The sequence below is a fragment of the Convolutriloba macropyga genome, chromosome 5 (assembly GCF_964194025.1).
Source record: "Convolutriloba macropyga chromosome 5, txConMacr16.3, whole genome shotgun sequence".
NCBI lineage: Eukaryota > Metazoa > Xenacoelomorpha > Acoela > Convolutidae > Convolutriloba > Convolutriloba macropyga.
In genome coordinates this window covers 26,229,215-26,252,164 of record NC_134472.1, presented here as the reverse complement: position 1 = coordinate 26,252,164, position 22,950 = coordinate 26,229,215, and the positions used below count along the sequence as shown (strand labels likewise).

At 37.5% G+C, this 22,950-nt stretch overlaps 1 protein-coding gene across 3 annotated transcripts in view; it reads left to right on the top strand.

Moving 5' to 3' along the window:
• Positions 1-22,950, top strand: part of LOC142339266 (uncharacterized) — a 92,601-nt gene that overhangs the window by 57,673 nt on the left and 11,978 nt on the right. For 2 of the 3 annotated variants that reach the window (XM_075389158.1, XM_075389156.1), the window contains exons 14-17: positions 3,263-3,457; positions 12,229-12,491; positions 12,867-13,012; positions 22,817-22,930. In XM_075389158.1, the coding sequence (XP_075245273.1) occupies positions 3,263-3,457; positions 12,229-12,491; positions 12,867-13,012; positions 22,817-22,930 (718 nt within the window). The remainder of the gene's footprint in view (positions 1-3,262; positions 3,458-12,228; positions 12,492-12,866; positions 13,013-22,816; positions 22,931-22,950) is intronic. The other variant, XM_075389157.1, reaches the window with a different exon arrangement.

Below are 22,950 nucleotides of genomic sequence, written 5' to 3'. Positions count from 1 at the left end.
GAAACCATTCATAGTCCGTTCTAGGTCTAGTTTTCTGTTTAGTCAATGAAAATTCTTTGAATTGTACGTCAGGACTTGTCCTGCTATGTTTTTTTACTTCGTCGAATAAAAAATGTTTTGCTTTACCTCATTTTGCCGCTTTTTCAACATTTTGCGTGAAATCTTTTTGACTTCTCTAGGCTAGTTTCTCTCTTCTCTCATTCTGCTAAAAGTGATTTTGAACATCAGTTGCTCAGCAAAGCAATTCAAAATGAACAGAGTCAGTATAAAAAATTGAAGTCAGAAGTAGAAACGGGATAAACCCATAAAGCCCAATTTTAGATGCCCGCTATTTGAACGTCGTTCCTGTAAGTCTTAGTTACCATCTCTAATGCTTATTGGTTTTGATAGTAGCCTCTCTCTAAGAAACAGAAGTACGTTATGTTCAACTACGAAATGCCATCAAAATAAATCGGACTTAAAAAATGTTTTTGTACAAAAATCTTTTTTTTTCAGTATCTTCTATTCTTTCAATCCCAATCATGCTTATTGGAATCAACGGCGGCTATTTTCCGGCAATCTGCCGGGTATGTTTTTTACTGTTTTTAATCGTTCTCGAACGAAGCTCGTAGCAATTATTGTAAACATGTTGGTCTTTTTTATGCAAATTTTTTGCTTGATCGTTTTCCATTTTTCTTCTACAAGATTTTTGACTTCTCAGGTGACCTTTTCACGCTTTCGTTCTTCATATTGAGTGATCGCTATGGCTCCTACTCTGAATTAAAGCTTGTTGCTAATACAAAATCGATTGAAGCATAGCAAAAAGAAGGCCCTGATAGCCGATGGGTAGTGCTTCTGGTGAGGGATCGGGAGGTCTATGGTTCGAATCTCGGCGTAGTCAATTATTTTTGTACTCATAAAGAAAAATTTATCTTGGCTACAGCCCCTGAATTGATTTGCCTGCCCGCCTGTCGATTTGCCTGGGAACACGATGGATTAAATACCAAGGATAGATGATGATCGAGTTGAGTTGATCACGCAGTGCTTCAAAGATTTTTGTTCTATTCATTGATAGCCTGGTTAACTATTATTGTTGCTTTTGCATAATTTTTGATTAGGTTAATTTCTAATACTTGGTTTTTTGCGGCCTGGTCTTTTTTATGCAATTTTTTTGCTTGATCGTTTTGCATTTTTCTAGAATATTTTTGACTTCTCAAGTGACCTTTTCACGCTTTCGTTCTTCATATTGAGTGATCGCTATGGCTCCCACTCTGAAGTAAAGGTTGTTGCTAATACAAAATCGATTGTAGCATAGCAAAAAGAAGGGCCTGATAGCCGATGGGTAGTGCTTCTGGTGAGGGATCGGGAGTTCTATGGTTCGAATCTCGGCGTGGTCAACTATTTTTGCACTCATGAAGAAAAATTTATCTTGGCTACAGCCGCTGAATTGATTTGCCTGCCCGCCTGTTGTTCTGTCAATGCCAAAAGAGCAAAATTGATAGAAAGGGGATAAATCGATAAATCCTGGCCATTAAGTCATAGTGCATTAGGTTATCAAAGTTCATTAGAGCGATTGATAGCAGTGCTTCGTATCAATGATATGCGTAACTTCTTCTATTGCGCTAATTTTCTGTGGAGTTTTTTTGCTAAATTACGCGGTGACATCACTCTTTAAATTGACTTTTGATGTCATTTTATGCTATTCTAAAATTTTCCAAGATTAATAAATAAAAATGCTTAATGAGGGCTGGTAAAAATAGAGCTTAGGGAGGATAATCAAGTGAGGAAACTATTTTTTTTTAGCAAAAAATTGGATAATTATTAACAAAAAACTGAATTTTGCAATAGCGTTGATGGACTGAATCGGCAAATGCCTCCGTTTTTCAATAGCTGTTGCTATCTATAATATAAGTCACTTAATTCTTTTTCTCAACTATTTAGACCCTCTCCCACTCCTCCACCCAACTCTTCAATTTGAATTTTTTTGACATCTTTTGTCATTATTCAGTTTTTTTTTCTTTCTCAGTGCTCAGAAATCCTCCGTTAGGTTTTGATAATAAATTACTGGAATTTTTTTGGTCATGGATTAGTTTTTAACTTTTTATTATCACAATTTTTTGCGTTTTTTTAAAAACTTGCTATTTTTTTTCAAGTTGTTTGATTTTTTTTTTCCATTTTTTTAGGTTGCACCAGCCACATAAGAGCTACATAACCTCCTCTAGGGTTTGATAAATGGTTACTGCATAATTTTTTAGATGTAATGAAATGTTTTTTCAAGATTTTAGTATCACGAATATAAGCAATTTAAAAAAATATTTTGCAATTTTTTTCTGGCACCAGGGTCCTAGGGACCTCCTCCAGGGTTAGATAATAAGCTGTTACATAGTTTCTAGAGTTAATGGAATGGTTATCAATATTTTAATAATTCAAGCTGCAGCAATTTTTTGATAAAATTTGGTTTTCATCAAATTTTCGGAAAAGTATTATCATATTCCAAGTTTATGGATCTTTATGAGCCAGTGAAACTATTTAAAGATTGAAATAGGGATACTGGATAGTCTCTTGAGGCAGTGAAACCGTTTTGAAGATTTTATCTTGAGTTTTAGTAAGATTTTGTTAAAATTTGCTAATGTTTTTGAATATTTTTGTCCTTTTCTGAGTTTATCGATCATTACTGGCCAACAAAACTTTGCAGATGAGCTACTTGACAGAACTCCAGAGACAGAAAATGGTTTTGAACATTTCTTCACTGCGAAATCTGGAAACGTTTCTTTTACAATATTTTGCAAATTTTTAAAATATTAGTTTTTTATTTGATTTATTTACTAACAAGGCTAGAAAACTAAAAGTTGCAGAGTCGAATCAGGCTAAAGGTAGCCTCACTAAACGTTGGCTAGCTACTGACGAAGCCAACCGCTCGCCGGTCGTTTGAGAGCAATTCGCCCGACGTTAGTCGGCTATGTTTTAAGTAACTAGGCAACTTGAGCTTATTCTCTTCCAATTGTGAGGCTCAATGCATCATATTTATGGAATCACTGAAACTGCGGTTCAAATTAGAACACTTTTTTAAATCAAATTAGGACACTTTGGCTGTCACCAAGTTTTCTCTTTCACTTTCAATCTTAACGGAGGTCAGTGGAGTCAAAGGCGGCCATTTTCCGGCAATCGGCCGGCTACATTTTTTAATGGGCTTACTTCTATTTTAACGTTTTTTGTCACCATATTTTCACTGTATTCACCGTTGAAATCTTTTTAAATTTGATAGGAATTTGTGCGTTTACAGGCTGAGTTGCGCCGATTAGAGATAGCGAACAAAGCGGGTACTCAACAACGGCAGCTGCTCATGGTACAACAGAGGGAGATATCGAAGATGAGGGAGAGCACGCTTCACTTGAAGAGCAAAATCAAACAACTGGAAGAAGGCACAACAGGAGGAGGGGCAGGCTTAAAAACCACTCCATCCCTCGACTCAGCCACTGTTAGTTGACACCAGAGACTGCTGTTTAGTTATCAAAGAGTTCCCTCAATGTGTATAAGAAATTAGTGACAAGTCAAGTTCAAAACGTTTTGATTTGGGTGTTTTCGTTTCGGAGTATCGAAGAGCCCAGATCTCTCTTAGGAATCGAGAAAAACGAAGTAATCAAGAATATTGACCTTCCGACAAGTATAGTTCTTAGCTTCAAATAGGGCGTGGCTTCGTATCATTAATTTGTAGGGTTTTCACTTGAACCATTTTTCGTTTGAGGCTTTTGACTTTTCGTCCTCAAAAATCGGATAAACTGGTAAAGTCCAAGGGAAATTCTGGTAAAGTGTCTTTTAAGAGCTGTTACTACTCGGCAAGTCTAAATATACTTTTCAGCAAAAGCTCTGAAGAGGTTAGTTTCTTGATTTTAAGGTCAATTTTGGGAAGTTGGGATCCCCCTCCTTTGCCCCCCCCTCCCGATTTTCCTGCCCTTCCCACGAAGTGGAGCTAGCCTCCTTATTAAGCTTAAGCCAGCTCGTCTGTTCTTTGTTAGCCGTTAGTGTGACGATGGTTTCTATCTTTTGAATTTTCCGATTACGTCCAATGCTTTAACAGTTGATTGTCGTAGTTGATAGATCGATTGTTATTAATAGCCGCACAGCGATAGCTGCGGCTATTATCGCCTTCTCTTGGTTTTTTTTGTTCCGTCAAAATTTTGTTACGACCATATGACGTCACAATCTGCTTTTTGTTCATTCGTTCAAGCAATTTCAACTCAATTGCGTGCGTGACGTCATTTTTTGCTCTTAGTGGAGCGAGTTTTTTGTTCATTCGCAAGGTTTTGGTCACACGTGGCTTATCTCACTCTCAAAAATGACGTCCTCGCTTTTTTCAACTTTAATTCAAGGAGTATAAAGTCAAGTGAGTGTGTGTCACTCTAAATTAAGGTAATTTGAGAGCAGATAACAGAACCGGCAATAAATTAAACAGATTCTTAATCAAAATGTAACATCTCACCAGTTTGTTTTTTGGTCTGTTTCTTTAACTATTTTTTGAGACTGCAGATCTACGAAGCTATTGCGGCTATTTTCTGGCAATTTGCCAGCTATGTTCTAGATTGAGCTGTCTGATGAAATGTTTAACAATATATCGTGAGATATTTACCAATAGTTCCTGAAAGCTGCAATACAGTTTTTTAATTTGGCGGAAAAGTGTTGAACAATAAATCTGCCGATTTGTATTATCAAAGTTTTCTTGTTCTTTTCTATCTAAAACTTTTTTGGCCTCCGAACACAAACGTCTTTTATTAACAGCGCAGTCGTAATAGCGGAAGCTACTATTGGTCTTATTGTGTTTTTTCACGGGGCCGAACGTTAATATTGGTTGCCAATCAGTCTTTTAACTAGGTTGGTTATTCACATGTTTCACCTAAAATCGAAGGAAGTCTTATTAACTGAACTGCACTAAGAGTACTTGGACACTCGCCAACTTGATTTTAATTAAGGGATCATAGGATCAGGACTTTAAGTTTTGTCCCTTATCAATAACAGTAAAGTGTCAAAATTGGCCTGAGGTTTTAGTTTTTGCGAAGCTTCCGTTCGTTTTAAGGTCTTCTGGCTATGGTTTTTTGTAAACTCGCTGTCTTCTCGATTTGTGCTGCAACTTTTTGAACATGCTCCGATAAGTCAAAGGGCAACTTTTCTTGATGACTTCTAGCACTTAGCTTATTGCGGTCAATTGTATGCGCTCATCTAAATTGAGAATGAACTCTAATTGAAATTGAGCAGAGGTCACAGAAACTGAATAGTGATATGGTTTGAAAGACATTAGTTTTCAATTTATGATTTCTAAAATAATGATAGAATTCGAAAATGGAATCTCGTTTTTTTTTGTCCCAGGTTGCTGATCTTCTTTAACGAGTAGGTCTCGACCGTCTTTCGATGCTATTGTCTAGCAATTTAATAGCTATTTCTATTCCTATTTGCCAGTTGTTGAAATTTTCTGTAGTTTTTTTTATTTTCTGCAGTTTTTTTTCTCTGGGGACTCTTTCTGTACTAATTACCAAAACATTTTCTTACATTTAGAGAAGTACTTAACCAACTGAACCTACAAAACTTTTTCTGTCTATCGAGAGAACTTCAATCCTCAAAGAATGCAATGATCTCTTTTGTATTAGCTTTTAATGGGTCAAAACCGGTTGAAAAAGCCTGATGAGCATGATGACTAACATGATTTCCTTCCCTGATTATAGGAGTTTGGTAAAAATTAAAGCTTTAAGTTTTATTAGCTCTGCTCTGAATAGCCGTTCTTATCTAAGCAAAATTTTTTTTGATCTGACAAAAGATCTCTTCTTCGACATAAAAATATGAATTTCTGCGGTACGCGAATGGTCGCTTACTCTTATACACTCTATTAAATTGTTGTTAAATTTTTAAACCATAACGTTGATACATGCATGGATAACTAATCTGGGTTTTACAAACTAGATACTTATTTTGAAACTCAACTGGCATGTAAACTATAATTGAGGGAATAAAGCATCACATTAGCTGTTAAACATACAGCAATGCGTTTCCAGAGCATTTTTGTCATCATAAGCGTGCACTTTAAATTTTTTTTTGTAAAAATTTCAAGTTTCTAATTGCTTTCAAAGTTTGTTGCAATCATTTTAGTCCTGTTATCTTTTATCCGATTTTTCCTTTGACCAAATTTTTGTCTGACCCATTAGTTTTTGAAAACGGGATGAACAGTTAGCGCTCGGAGAGCATTAAGTGGCCACTGTTAGTTGACACTAGAGACTGCTGTTTAGTTATCAAAGAGTTCCCTCAATGTGTATAAGAAATTAGTGACAAGTCAAGTTCAAAACGTTTTGATTTGGGTGTTTTCGTTTCGGAGTATCGAAGAGCCCAAATCTCTCTTAGGAATCGAGAAAAACGAAGTAATCAAGAATATTGACCTTCCGACAAGTATAGTTCTTAGCTTCAAATAGGGCGTGGCTTCGTATCATTAATTTGTAGGGTTTTCACTTGAACCATTTTTCGTTTGAGGCTTTTGAGTTTTCGTCCTCAAAAATCGGATAAACTGGTAAAGTCCAAGGGAAATTCTGGTAAAGTGTCTTTTAAGAGCTGTTACTACTCGGCAAGTCTAAATATACTTTTCAGCAAAAGCTCTGAAGAGGTTAGTTTCTTGATTTTAAGGTCAATTTTGGGAAGTTGGGATCCCCCTCCTTTGCCCCCCCTCCCGATTTTCCTGCCCTTCCCACGAAGTGGAGCTAGCCTCCTTATTAAGCTTAAGCCAGCTCGTCTGTTCTTTGTTAGCCGTTAGTGTGACGATGGTTTCTATCTTTTGAATTTTCCGATTACGTCCAATGCTTTAACAGTTGATTGTCGTAGTTGATAGATCGATTGTTATTAATAGCCGCACAGCGATAGCTGCGGCTATTATCGCCTTCTCTTGGTTTTTTTGTTCCGTCAAAATTTTGTTACGACCATATGACGTCACAATCTGCTTTTTGTTCATTCGTTCAAGCAATTTCAACTCAATTGCGTGCGTGACGTCATTTTTTGCTCTTAGTGGAGCGAGTTTTTTGTTCATTCGCAAGGTTTTGGTCACACGTGGCTTATCTCACTCTCAAAAATGACGTCCTCGCTTTTTTCAACTTTAATTCAAGGAGTATAAAGTCAAGTGAGTGTGTGTCACTCTAAATTAAGGTAATTTGAGAGCAGATAACAGAACCGGCAATAAATTAAACAGATTCTTAATCAAAATGTAACATCTCACCAGTTTGTTTTTTGGTCTGTTTCTTTAACTATTTTTTGAGACTGCAGATCTACGAAGCTATTGCGGCTATTTTCTGGCAATTTGCCAGCTATGTTCTAGATTGAGCTGTCTGATGAAATGTTTAACAATATATCGTGAGATATTTACCAATAGTTCCTGAAAGCTGCAATACAGTTTTTTAATTTGGCGGAAAAGTGTTGAACAATAAATCTGCCGATTTGTATTATCAAAGTTTTCTTGTTCTTTTCTATCTAAAACTTTTTTGGCCTCCGAACACAAACGTCTTTTATTAACAGCGCAGTCGTAATAGCGGAAGCTACTATTGGTCTTATTGTGTTTTTTCACGGGGCCGAACGTTAATATTGGTTGCCAATCAGTCTTTTAACTAGGTTGGTTATTCACATGTTTCACCTAAAATCGAAGGAAGTCTTATTAACTGAACTGCACTAAGAGTACTTGGACACTCGCCAACTTGATTTTAATTAAGGGATCATAGGATCAGGACTTTAAGTTTTGTCCCTTATCAATAACAGTAAAGTGTCAAAATTGGCCTGAGGTTTTAGTTTTTGCGAAGCTTCCGTTCGTTTTAAGGTCTTCTGGCTATGGTTTTTTGTAAACTCGCTGTCTTCTCGATTTGTGCTGCAACTTTTTGAACATGCTCCGATAAGTCAAAGGGCAACTTTTCTTGATGACTTCTAGCACTTAGCTTATTGCGGTCAATTGTATGCGCTCATCTAAATTGAGAATGAACTCTAATTGAAATTGAGCAGAGGTCACAGAAACTGGATAGTGATATGGTTTGAAAGACATTAGTTTTCAATTTATGATTTCTAAAATAATGATAGAATTCGAAAATGGAATCTCGTTTTTTTTTGTCCCAGGTTGCTGATCTTCTTTAACGAGTATGTCTCGACCGTCTTTCGATGCTATTGTCTAGCAATTTGTTAGCTATTTCTATTCCTATTTGCCAGTTGTTGAAATTTTCTGTAGTTTTTTTTATTTTCTGCAGTTTTTTTTCTCTGGGGACTCTTTCTGTACTAATTACCAAAACATTTTCTTACATTTAGAGAAGTACTTAACCAACTGAACCTACAAAACTTTTTCTGTCTATCGAGAGAACTTCAATCCTCAAAGAATGCAATGATCTCTTTTGTATTAGCTTTTAATGGGTCAAAACCGGTTGAAAAAGCCTGATGAGCATGATGACTAACATGATTTCCTTCCCTGATTATAGGAGTTTGGTAAAAATTAAAGCTTTAAGTTTTATTAGCTCTGCTCTGAATAGCCGTTCTTATCTAAGCAAAATTTTTTTTGATCTGACAAAAGATCTCTTCTTCGACATAAAAATATGAATTTCTGCGGTACGCGAATGGTCGCTTACTCTTATACACTCTATTAAATTGTTAAATTTTTAAACCATAACGTTGATACATGCATGGATAACTAATCTGGGTTTTACAAACTAGATACTTATTTTGAAACTCAACTGGCATGTAAACTATAATTGAGGGAATAAAGCATCACATTAGCTGTTAAACATACAGCAATGCGTTTCCAGAGCATTTTTGTCATCATAAGCGTGCACTTTAATTTTTTTTTTGTAAAAATTTCAAGTTTCTAATTGCTTTCAAAGTTTGTTGCAATCATTTTAGTCCTGTTATCTTTTATCCGATTTTTCCTTTGACCAAATTTTTGTCTGACCCATTAGTTTTTGAAAACGGGATGAACAGGTAGCGCTCGGAGAGCATTAAGTGGCCTAGCAGCTCTCTTAGAGCCTTACGCCTTGCTCGTCTCCTAAGTATGCGATTCACCGAAATTGTTTTCAGAAGACAATTTCAGGGCATGAAGGGTGGTTCTTAGTCTTAAAAGTTTGACCACCTCAGTCAACCCCTTCCACCAAACCCCCTCCCCCGGCACCCCCGTCCACGCTCGCTTAACCTTGCGTTTTGGACATCCTCTCGTTCCGCTCTCCCACAACCCTACCCCCATTGCTTAACCCCCTCTCCTCTCGCACCCCATAATGCTAGCATCCCTAAGCCCCAGCTGGCTACTACCAAGGCCAACAGCTCACCGGTCATTTGATATGAATTTGCCCGACGTTAGTCGATTATGTTTTCACTTTTTTCAATCATCTTTCAATAGGTTATGGGAATCAATGGTGTCTAGTTATCGGTAATCTGCCATTTTTTAAATTGCCCTTAAAAGAATTTTGAGCGATTGTGAACGTTTTGGTTTTATCTGCCCGTTTTGACTTTTCGAGAGACTTCTCGCCCTTGACTTTTCTGCCTTGTGTGATTAATAGCCGCCCTCATCTTCTCAGGCGGCTATTATAGCGCTCCTATTTTTTTTTTTACTTCGTCGAATAAAAAATGTTTTGCTTTACCTCATTTTGCCGCTTTTTCAACATTTGGCGTGAAATCTTTTTGACTTCTCTCTCAGGCTGCATTAGATTAGAGATTCCACTAGTCTGAGCACATTTCTGCGTACGTTAAATGATTGTGATTACCTTTTTTAAGTTAGAACTAGCTAACGTACACATTTTTAACTGTTTTCACACATTTTCCAAAACTTAAATAACAGTTTTGCTAAATTAACGTTCTTAAAGCCAGGTCAACAAAATTGTTCTGATTGAACCATAGGTTATTTTAATAGAAGCAAAATTATGGTAACAAAAGTCGTCAACTTTTCCGGCGTTATAGTAAATTCCGGCCAAACCATTTATGGGTCAGACCCATAATTTATTATCAACGTGTTTGTCTTTTTAACGCTTTTTTCGCGCTTTTTTCTGGATTTTTTAAAATTTCTCATGTCACTCTTTCACGTTTCACTTCTTCTGTTTCGACTTCTATGAGTTCGGAGCTTTGCACCCATAAAAATTTCAAGCTACAATTCTAAGCTCTAAATTCAATTGCCCCGCCTGTCATTCGGGCGCAATCATCCGACCTCAGTCGGTTTGTTTTTTTTTGTCGTCTCCGCATATATCTTGGTGAGTGAACCTATTTAACATTTTCATTTCTGGCGTTTTTTATTGTTTTCGCTCTGTTTCAGTTAAATATTACTTTTTTTCAGTTAAATGAAGTTTAGCAATTATATTAGTCAGGTCATCTTTTTTGGGCACCTCGTCCATCCCCATCCAGCTGACGATCTGAACCCCTCCAACCTCCCAACCCTATCCCTCCCACCCCATTGCTTGACATTTTTTGCAGCTGATAGTCCTAATGCTTGAAATGCATTTGTTTCCAAACCGTTGACCCGATTTTTGTCACTCATTTGGTATTTTTTGTCACTATCCCTGAGTGGAATTAATAAAGGATTTTGTTTGCGTTCTTACGTTAAATAGTATATTGTGCTTAAAAATTTCCGTATAATGTTCACTTGCTTTACTGACTTCTATGTCAAAATCTGGGAGGAAAACTTTTTATCGAATTGTTCTGAAACTTTTGAAAGTTTCAAGAAGTTTTGAAAGGTTGATGCGATCGATATAAAAATTTTTGTTTCTTTGGGGAGTATTTTGGTTGCTCTTAGTTGTTTTAGTGTTTCAAGTGGTCTTTCGGTTTGACAGAATTTGTTTTTGAGTTTGCTTAAGTGGGGTAAAAGAAAATGGGATAATTTTTTATCAGACTGTGGCCCATTTTCGTCTCTGGTATTTTTATTTTTTTTCTAAAATAAGTTTTTGGCAATAACTTCTCTTATTCACTATTTAATCTAGAGCGTTTATAGTGTCTTTGCTACCAAGAATTGGCAGTTCATGTTTATATATCGCAGTTTTTACAGAAATAAATTAAATGAGTTTGCTATTTTCCCGGTTTTTCGATGTTTTCTTTTTTGGTTTTAAACCTTTCTCTGACTGCCATTTGGTGTTCCACTGCCATTTGGTGTTCCACTGACCGAGCAAAACAAATTAAAGGTCTCCCAGAATAATTTGTGGTAGAAGTGTTTTAACTTAAGGAATTTTGTGACATTTTTTATTTCTTCATTTTCCTTGGTTTACATTTCTTATTATTTCGTTTGTTTTTAATATCAGATGGTAGTTGTTGAATGAAGACTTTGAATTTCAGTTGCTTTGTCGATAGTGATTTCGATGGCGCAACTTGTGAAAAAGTTTTATGAGATATTTTCCCAGCTATCAATTTTTGTTTCATTTTCCCCTGTTATTATTTAATTAGTAGTTTAATTAATTAGTAGGCTCATTTTATAGTGGTTGGCTGGTTTATAAAGGAAGGTATACTTCGAGTTGGTTCAGGCGTCTTTCAGTTTTTTTCATGTGTTCATGCTCTTTCATGATTTTTGACGTCAAATTGGAGAACTGATTTTGGTCACGGCAAAATAGGAAGTGGAGCGAAAAAAGGAGTGGTTTTGCGGGGTGCATTTTTATTGCTCTTATTTTAAAGAAGAGTAAGAACTGGCGTTTGAACAAAATTTTTCTTTCACGATTGTGGTTTTTTTTCAGATGCGGCAATTGAATTTGATTTTTAATAACTTTTTCAATTTGTTGATGGGATTCTTCCCAATTCAGTTTTTGTCCATTATAGATCTAGTTTCTTTTGTCCCTGCTATGTTTTTTAATTCATCGTCTCGGGTGATTCTTGCGACCAGTTGACCTTTTGGTTTGGAGTGACTTCTACCGCTCTGCAATTGAAATTGTGCGTCAGACGTCAATATTTTCTCTTTGGCGGCAGATCTTAAGTCAACTGTTTGAATATTTTTCAACTTATGGCACTCCATTAATGACTTTTGCAGTCACTTGTTAGTTTTAAAATATTCAGTAATTGAATGCCAATACTGTGCACCGAAAGGATACCTCAAACTTAAGTGCTCTGATACTTCAGGATTTTGTTTGAATTTTCATCTTCAATATTTCGTTTTTACAGAGCTCTTCAAAGGGAGGGACTCTTCCTTCATGTCATAAAATTGCGCTCTTAATTTAATTATCGGAGTTCTGGAAATTAATAATCTGCTGGCTATGCTTTGAAAGATTGATGCAATCGAAATAAAAAATGTTTCAGGACTTGGATCAGCTTCTGAAGCGCAGCAGCACGCCCACCTACCTCAAGAGTAGAAAGATCAAAGATCTCAAAGCAGAACTAGCCGAGGAAGAGAAGAGGTTAATTAGTCTGAAGAAGAATACAGCGGCTGCTGCTGCCAGTGAACCATCCGACAATGGAGCATCAGGCAAAGTGGTAGAGGGAACAAGGTCAGACAGTAGTTCTGTGCTGGAAGAAATTGACAGAGTAGAATCCAGTCTCAGCTACCAGTCTACATCTAACAGGTGAATGTCGACGTCTACTAACATTCAACCTTTAATTAACAGCTGGCTTTTCATACGGGTTTTGGAGGCGGAGATATAATTAATTATGGAAGTCCTGAACTTTGAGTGGGAACTAGTACGAGTTCGAGGGGTTATCACCTCAAATGTTGGAACTAAAATGAACAAGTTATTGTTTCAGCTTTGTCGAATCCTTTTGATATTCTGCGTCTATTACATTTTGACGCTATTTTTAAAAATTAGGCTGGACAATTGAGTAATTCTATTTCAAACAACGTGAAAACGGATTTATAGTTGCTTTAAGTGAGAAAAGTTGGCTGATTAGAATTTTTGAAAAGCAAACATGATTGGATAAAGAAAGTCACAACATAATTTTAGGAGCGTCTCGGACGCTGAGGACCTTTCGCACCAGAAACCTACAACAGCCTCCTCAATCCCCACCCCTCGCTCTCTAGTTGGATCCAAGACTAGCAAATTGAGAGTCACTCCACGCCACAAATCCCCAGCTCTTCCTTCTTCATACGGTACGTTTCTAATATTTTTGGAAGCAAACATCGGTTTTTTAATCAATTTTTAGCATCTTTAACTTGTTTTGAAAACAATATTACATGATAAATTGAAAAGATATTTAATGATAATTTGATATCTATACTATAACTTTAACATGCATATGCCTATTATTGTAGCTGCGAAGTTGTCCTGCTATGTTTTTTGTTTCGCCGTCTGACGCTCTTCTTTCGCTTTTAATTGCTCACAAACGAAGTTTGTAGCAATTATATTGGCCCTGTCAGTCTTTTTTTATGCGATTTTTCGCTTGACCAATTTGTCGTCTGACGCATTTGACTTTTCGTCCTCAAAACGGGATGAACAGGTAGCGCCCAGCGGGCAATAAGTGCTCTTAGAGCATTTCAGCTCACTAGTCTTCAAGTATGTGATTCACAAAATCTGTTCTGGGGACTTATACTTATGGTGCGAAGGGTGGTTCTTAGAGATTGACCCCCCCCCCCCCCTACTGTTGTCACCCAAACAGCCCCCAGGTGCACCCCCCGCTCCGCTCACTTACGCTCCTTCAATTAAGCTAAAGCTAGCCTCACTAAACCGTAGCTAGCTACTGAACGATGCCAACCGCTCGCCGGTCGTTTGAGAGCAATTCGCCCGACGTTAATCAGTTGTTACATTTGTTCACACTGCAAAGCTGAAAAAGTCAAATTTTCTGAATGAATTCTTCCTCTCACTGACGGCATTTGCGCGCGTGACGTCAGTTCTCACTCACTCTAGAAAAAGTTTTTTTGGTCATATGCTTGATTAGATTTTGATCCTACGTGACCTACATCACTCAATAAAATGACTTTTATACGTTAAAACTTTAAGTTTAATTTGAATTAGTTTAAGGTTAAAGAAACTAATTTGTGCAATAAAGATCCCTAATAAAAAGGCTTCTGCGGAATTCAACTTAAATTTATCTTAATTCAAATGTATACGGTCAGGTGATTGTATGTCAATCAAATTGAAGGTTATTTGACAGTAGCTAATAGAAGCAGCATTGTTATACACTCTTAATAAAAATGAAACATCTCAGCTTTTAAGGAAATGAGTTTTCTTTTTTGTCTGTTTCTTTTACTATCGTTTTGAGACCGCAGATCTACGAAGCTTTTGAAATGAAAAGATGAAGGTATGGAAACCTGTAATCTGCAGCGAATCTTAAGGATTTATTGGTCAAAGTGAAAAAAATGCATTACAACAATAAATTTTATTAATTGCTGCTGCGTGCTCTTATATCTCCATCAATATCTTTCTGGCAATTTGTTTTTGTCCTGTTAATTGGAAACCTCGGTATTCAACTTGATGATATAGGAAATCTACGATTTAAATGCCAGTAGTGTTCATTTTTTAAAGAAAACATTTGCGTTTTGAGTCTTTGGCTCGTAATCTTACTGGAAAGAGTCTTTTTCCGTTCAACGAAAGGAATTTTTATTTAACCTTTCATTTCTTTCGATTGTATTTCGGAAAATGTTGCGCTACGTTTTTTTTTAAAAAAAAAATCGTTTCACCTTTCGATGACGTTTTTCGTTTTACACCAGTCATGACCTTCACGTTTGATTTCTGACATACCTATCTCACATTTTCAGTGGGGTAGAATTTAGAATTCTTCTGGCTACTCTACTCAAATGTGGTCAATGTCAAACAGCGAACTGGAATCTAGATAAACCATTAAAGCCCGGGCACAAAGAGTTGACTTAGTGCGTTAAGTTTGGACTTCTTTAGAGTATACTTCTAACTAGTATTGGTATAAATCTTATTGTCTTCTTGTTTAGAAGCTGAATTCACGATATATATCAAATCTAATAAAACTGCGATCCAAATTAGAACCTTTTCTGTAAAATTAAGACTTTCGTCAATTTTTTAGACTTTCGTCAAATCTTTTAATCCAACGTTGGTCAGTGTGGTGAATGGTGGCTATTTTCCTACAATTTGCCAGCAATGGGATTCCACCAAATAGTACGCATTTTTTATCCTGTCAGAACTAGAGAATAGTCTGCTCATTGCAGAAAGAAACCGAGGTTTTTGCAGTTTGGAGATAAAAAATCGTGGAAATTAATTTGGAAAATAAAAATTGCTTCTCCTGTGGGCATCTAAGATTGTTTAGCATTTACATTTTTTGGTCGCGTTTTCAGATTCCTAAAAAAATGTAACATCTCATCATTTAATGAAATGAATTTTATTTTTTGCCTGTTTCTTTTACTATCGTTTTGAGACTGAAGATCTACGAAGCTTTTGAATGGAAAATATGAAGGTATGCAAAACTTGTAATCTCCAGCGAATCTTAAGGATTTATTAGTAAAATTAAAAATTTCATTACAGCAGTCAGTTTTTTTAACTGCCGCTGCGTGCTCTTATTATGTCCATCAATATTTTTCTGGCAATTTGTTGTGTTTTGTCCTGTTAAATGGAAACCTCGGTATTCAACACAATATAGAAGATCTACCATTTAAATGCCAATAGTGTTCATTTTAAAAAAATTGCGGAATTTTATTTTTGAGTCTTTGGCTCGTATTCTTCACTTGAAAGAGTCTTTTTTCCGGGTCAAAGAAAAGTTTTTTTTTGTCCATCCATTTCTTTCGACTGTATTTCAGAAAATGTTGCGCTACGTTTTTTAAAAAAAATCGTTTCACCTTTCGATCACGTTTTTCGTTTTACACCCGTCATGACCTTCACGTTTGATTTCTGACTGACCTATCTCACATTTTCAGTGGGGTAGAATTTAGAATTCTTCTGGCAACTCTACTCAAATGTGGTTAATATCAAACTTAGTGCGTTAAGTTTGGAATTCTTTAGAGTATACGTCTAAGTAGTATTGGTATAAAGTATATTGTCTTCTTGTTTAGAAGCTGAATTCACGATATTATCAAATATAATAAAACAGCTATCCAAATCAGAACACTTTTTGAAAACTTTGTCAACTCCAAATCCTTTAATCCAACGTTGGTCAGTGGGGTGAATGGTGGCTATTTACCTGCAGTTTGCAAGCTATGGGTTTTCACCAAATAGTACGTGTATAAACATATAATTTACTCAACGCATATAATGACTTTTGATGTTACTCGCTATGGCTGATTTTTGTTCAATTGTGTACACACGCAAAATTTCCCGCTTAAAATTCACTCGCTTTGTTTAGCTACTAATTTCTCTTGATCCACAAGCCATTTAATTCAATATTTAATTCAATCCTTTTTTTACATAGTAAACAGCTATCGCGAACGTACATTATTCTGGTCCGCCAACAAAATGAGCCAAGCAGCGTCTACAGAGACAAGTTCCCGAAGGAGGCGTGCCAATTCACGACAGCTTAACAAGATCTATGATGAATGGGATAGACCTAGCCAGCCATTTAACGAAGACGAGCTCAGATTGGCCCTCTCCGAAGCCACTGAATGCTTCAAAATTCAACAGCATCTAAACGAATCCTATTTGGAAACAGTTCTGGATGATCAGTGCGATACAGAATTCGATCTGGTTCAAGACAAGCACACACTAGTCCGTAAAAAGCTACTTCAAATGGGAAAAGCCATAGACAAATTTGAGCTGGAAAAGGTGGACGAAAACGTGACTATACGTCATTCGGAGATGCAACACAGCACCAGCCGCATGTTGCAAAGCTACCACAGATACAGCTACCCAAATTCGATGGCAAATTCACTGACCGGATAGCCTTTATCGATCAATGCGATAAAGGCGTGCATCTCAGCACGAAATTGTCAAACAGCCAGCGACTTGTCTGTCTAAAAAGTTGCTTATCAGGGCCCCCTGAAAAACTAATAAAAAGCCTATCATCATTTGACAGCAACTACGAGACTGCAAGAAATCTACTCGAGCACAGATACAAAAACGATCGCATAATTCCACGAACATTGCAAGCTAGGGCTGTTGATTTCAAGCCTGTGAGAGGAGAAAGCAAGTACCAACTCCGTCTGCTACACAGTGCTTTCAATGAAGTAACTCAGTCGATTCACTTACTTGGCCGACAAGTTGATAACGACATGTGGCACTATCTTCTTTTCACAAAATTAGATGTCGGCTCTCAGAAAGCAAGGGAACTCAAAAATGAAGGCACTGAATGTCTTAAATTTGAAGAACTGATGACCTTTCTTGACAACAGAGTAAGATCGATAAAAATGCTAAACGATCCCATTCCCCCCAAACAACTGCACGTCACTGGACGGGATGGGCGATCGAAGCAAGGTTCCAAACATCCGTGTGTCGTGACTCAATGCAAGGAATGCCATGCTCCGTGGGCTTGCTCAAAATTCAAGGAAATTTCAGCGAAAGATAAGCAGTCTGCAATAGCCGCCAGTAAGTCCTGTCAAAATTGCTTGAGATTCAATCACGAAAGTGACCAATATTCGTCACAATCTAGATGCAAGACATGTCAGGGTAAGCATCATACATTTTTACATTAGGCTTTCAATGCTATACCAGGCACACATGCTTGTCATTTGATTTGACTCAAAAATCTTCCCAAATGACTATCTTACCAACTGCTCGTGTTCAAGTAATTGGTAGAAGCAAACAAATACACAATCGAAGAGCATTGTTAGACATAGGAGCCCATGTCAACGCAGTTACAGCGAAAGCTTGCAAGACACTGGGATTAGAACCAAAACCTTCCAATGAAAGAATCATAGAGGTCAATCAGAAAGACTCAATGCCGGTTGACGTTTCTCTCAAACTTGAAATTATTCCCAAAACAGGGGAAAATATTACTCTCAACTGCGTAGTGCTGAAGACAATTACAGCCAGTGAAAATCCAGATCACCCCTTTCAGAGACTGACTACGCAGACGTGATCAATTACAATTTGCCTGATGATCAATTTTGGCAACCAGGCGAAATAGACATACTATTCGGTATTTCTGCATACACACAGATAATAAAAGGACGAATACTGAAACAAGGTTCCTTATGCCTCACAGGAACTACGCTAGGCTGGACAGTTTTAGGATTAGCCAACCTAAAATCAGCAAATAAACCTATTGTAAAGTCGAATGCAATATGCCTCCTTGACAACGAAATCAAGTCCTTTGCCAAATTTTGGGAAATCGAAGATGTTCCAGCACTTCTCCAGCCATATTCACTACCAAAGAATTGGCTTGCATTAATCACTATGAGACGACAACAACATATGGCCAAAATGTAAGGCCTCAAGTTCGACTACGAATTGACCAACATGAAGCCATTTTTGATCCCGACAGTCAGGAATGGTTGCCCGACATTGGAGAATCATCTCGAAAAGCCCTCAGACAATTTTTGGGTAACGAAAATAAGCTTTCACGAAACGCAAATGCCCAAACTCAATACACAGACTTCTTTCAAGAGATGATTGAGACAGGACATTTAGAACCAGTGCCTGAAAGCGACCATAATCTGCCACCCGAGAAACACTTTGTGATGCCACATCACGCAGTATGGAAATCAAGCTCTACGACTACAAAATGCAGAGCAGTTTTCAACGCATCAGCAAAAACAACGAACGGAAGAAGTCTCAACGATTGCCTCCTGATTGGTCCAAAACATTAGCCCGTCCTTTTTGAGATACTGATTCAACTTTGTCTTCATCGCATTGCTTTATCAGGTGATATCACAGAAATGTACCGCCAAATCGAACTAAACGAAAAGGACCGTAACTTTTTTCAGATGTATTGTCGAAGTAGTCAAAAGCAACCAATAAAGAAGTACCGTATCACACGAGTCATATACGGCGTTTCTTCTAGTTCAGACCACGCCCTCAGGGCATTACGTGTTACAGCAAAAGATGCGCCATCAATTCATTGCAAAAATTGATTACTGAACTCATTTTATGTTGATGACCTTCTTGGTGGCGGTGACACACAAGAACAAGTAATTGGCCTGTTCAATGACATTAAAACTACTCTAAAACTCATTGGGATGTCTATTCGCAAGTGGGCAAGCAACTCACATGAGGTTATGGAAGCCATTTCCCAGGAGCTACAAGAAAACTAAAGATCTTTTCATCGGTGAACATGACCACACCATCAAAACACTTGGTCTGAACTGGCAGCCCAAAACAGACACTTTCTACTTCAATAGACCCCAAAGTCAGTGCAGCGTCGTTACTATGAGTCTGCCCGAACACGAAGAAACAGTTATTGAGTGTCCATCAGTCGAACTTGACGAGTTTCAAAAATCGGATTTTCCCCAATTAGTGGTCAACTTTGACTGTAACAAACTAAAGGAAATCCATTTAATGGACTCCCACGCTTCTAACCATGCAACTCTCCATATTTGCCTGATTAATTCAATGCAATTTTCAACAGGAACCATTTTTAATGCAATCAAGAAAAAACATCTGCAAAAAACGCCCATCGGCGACTTCCGAGATGTTGTCTCAGACACTGATAGCTGCCCGAAGTCATCCGAGCTTTCAGAACCTGAAAATAACTACTCAAACACAGAAAACCAAAAAACCGAAAAACAAAAATTAGTGGTCACGTTTGAGGACAAAATTTTCGCAAAAAATGAAAAATTTGATAGCGAAAAACAATACCATTCAAAAACAACCATGCCCGATACTTTTTGATCAAAAAGATTCCAGGTACAACAAACGTATGTTCGACAAAAGAACGCCGAAGCCGCAGCCGATCCAAAAAACTAGTCAAAATAAAGAAGCTAAAAAATCAACTTTTACTTCATCTAACAAAAAAATGTTGATAGATTCACTTAACAGCAAATTGCCCCATCCTGAAAACGTACATATAACCACCAGAAGAGCAATATCTAGCAATATGGGTAAAATATTTGACCCTATTGGTCTCGTAACACCAGTAACGCTTCAATGCAAAATTCTTTTCCAAATGACTTGGGAACATGAAATTGAATGGGATGATGACGTTGGGGCAACCATAACTGACCAATTTAAAGCTTGAATGATCGGATTACATCATCTATCTGAGCTACGTATACCACGCTTTGTGGCCAACTTCGCTATTGAAAAAATACAACTTCACTTACTTTGCGACGCTTCTGAAAAAGCTTAGGGAGCTGCTATATATGCCCGATCACTGGAAGCATCTCAAACCAAGTCTACCTTGCTATGTTCCAAGTCCAGATTGGCGCCCAGAAAAACACTTAGCATACCGAGACTTGAACTGTGCTCAATGGTTGTAGGAGCGCAGATGATACAAAGAGTTCAGACAACGGTAAACCAAAATGGATTTACAACGGAAATATATGCTTGGAGCGATTCAACAATTGCCTTAGCTTGGATTAATTCTACCCCTAGCAGATTCTCAACATTCATAGCTAACCGTGTGGCCAAAGTCCAACAAATAAATCAACCAGAAAAATGGAAATACGTGCCAACAGAAGAAAATACAGCCGATCATACTACGCGCCCGGTGCCAGCAAAACAGCTTTCATCCCTTAAAATGTGGTGAGAAGGCCCACAATGGCTCTCTGATGGAAACCTGACTATCCCAAAACAATCAGAAATTCTTCAGTCAACAGAAGTAAAGATTGAACTAGTGCGGAGTCAAATATTAACAATAGATTCGGGCACTATTCCCGAACCTCTTGTGGAGGAAAACGACCCGCTCAATGATCAAAAACATAGAGCAGTCGAATCATCAAATCGACCAATTATTCCCTATTGAACGTTACAGAAGTCTCGACAAAGCAATTAGAGTAGCAAAGCAAGTTCTAAAGTTTGCTTACATTTTGCTTAAAAAGTCAATCGAGAGAAAAGAGTTCAAGCGACAAGCATTAAATATGCTTGTTAGAGATGTGCAGAAACAAAATTATATTGATGAAATAGACAAATTGTAGAAAAGCCAAAGCATAAGGCGAAAATCGAGAATCGTTCAACTGTATCCCTTCATAGATGAGGAAAGAGTTTTAAAGGTTGGTGGACGTCTAGTAGCAGCAGATTGCTTGAATGAATCTGCCAAATTTCAATCAATTTTGCCTTACAAAAATCATCTTTCGAGGTTAATCGTACTTGACAGTCATCAACGAGTGTTACATTCAGGCGTAAACGCAACAGTTGTTCATACGCGTCAGAAGTTCTGGATAATTCGAGTGAAAACGCTGACAAGGTCTATAGTTGGAAACTGCATCACATGTTTTCGGTTTAATGGCCGTAACCTTTCTCAACTCTTAGGCGACCTACCACAAGAACGAGTCAACCCAGCTCCACCATTCGGTAACGGGGGCATGGACTTCGCCGGTCCAATGCCTTACAGATGTGGCAAAACTGAAACCAAATGTTATTTGGTAGTTTTCGTATGCTTCGTTACAAAAGCCATTCACTTGGATGTCACTAAAGCATTGGATACACAGGAATGCATGAAAGCTATCAGACGGTTCATTTCTCGACGAGGATGCGCAGCTCACATTTTTTCGGACAATGGTACAAACTTTACAGGATCATTGAATGATCTCATAAAACTCAAAAGGATGCTGAAAGAGAAATACGGAACTGATTGTTTACCTCAAGCTGTTCTAGATTTAGGCGTCAACTGGTCAACAATTCCAGCCAAAGCTTCACATTTTGGTGGACTATGGGAAGCAGGAGTCAAATCGATGAAGCTACTGCTGTTCAAAACAATCGGAACAACAGCTAACCTCTATTTGGATGGAGGAAATGCATATACAGGAAATGACAATTTGGTCATAGTAGCCAAAATAAAAACAGGAAATGGCAATATCTCAAACAGACGCATATTAAAACTCAGAAAGATACCAATCAACACAAGCTAACCTCAATCCAGAAGCTCTGGAAAATAATCCTGCAGAAAGGAGCCAACTCGATCCCGCCCGCCGTCCTTCCCACGAGGCCACTTTCTGTACCTGTGTACCCGGACACGAGAAGCCTTGACCACTGGAAATTGGATTCTCACAAGCCGCACTTCGCAAGGACTAAACTTGGTCCAAATATGATTCTTCTTGTAATTAAGGTTGAATAGCGGTTGATGCTATCAAAAACTGACATATGATCTGAAGCAATTTTTCATTTATATATTTTTTGATGCCATACATCAACGGGGGCGGCAATGTATAAACATATAAATTACTCAAAGCATATAATGACTTTTGATGTTACTCGCTATGGCTGATTTTTGTTCAATTGTGTAAACACACGCAAAATTTCCCGCTTAAAATTCACTCGCTTTCTTTAGCTACTAATTTCTCTTGATTCACAAGCCATTCATTTCAATATTTAATTCAATCCTTTATTTACACAGTCAGCAGCTATCGCGAACGTACAGTACGCATTTTTTGTCCTGTCAGAACTAGTTTATTATGCTCACTGCAAAACGTTTCCCAGGTTATTGCAGTTTGGAGCTAAAAAATCGTGGAAATTAATTTGGAAAATAACTTAGCATTTACATTTTCTGTCGCGTTTTCTCCCAACAAATACGAATTTTTTTAAATCCTTGCAAACTTTTTCTGGATATGTTCAACAATTGGTTATCTCCGTTTCCGTTTTGGGTTGATAAAGCAATATTTTGTACTGTTCGGCACAAACCTTTTGCTTTTGTTCGCTTGATAACTATTGCAATGATAACTTATTGCAAAATGTAAAGCGTGGCTATTGAGACACCCTGAGTGTTATATAGTGCAGTTTGGAGTAGTGAAGCTTGGTTCTTTATATCCGATATTGGCAATGAAATGTGTGCATCATTAGTGCTTCTAAACATTGCACTTTAGCATGTCTTTTTCTGCGATTAATATCTCACTATACGCTCCTATCGCGAAAACCAACAGATAAGTTAAAGTCAGTATATGGGTTGTAATTTTATGTTTGATATACAGCTGCGAGTGAGATTCGTGAGAAGGTGCGTCGTAATAGTAATAGTAGCGTGTCCTCATACTCGGACGCCTACGAAGACGACCACCACTCCTCCTCGACTGCCAATTACTCCTCAGGTAACAAGTCACTCAGTTTA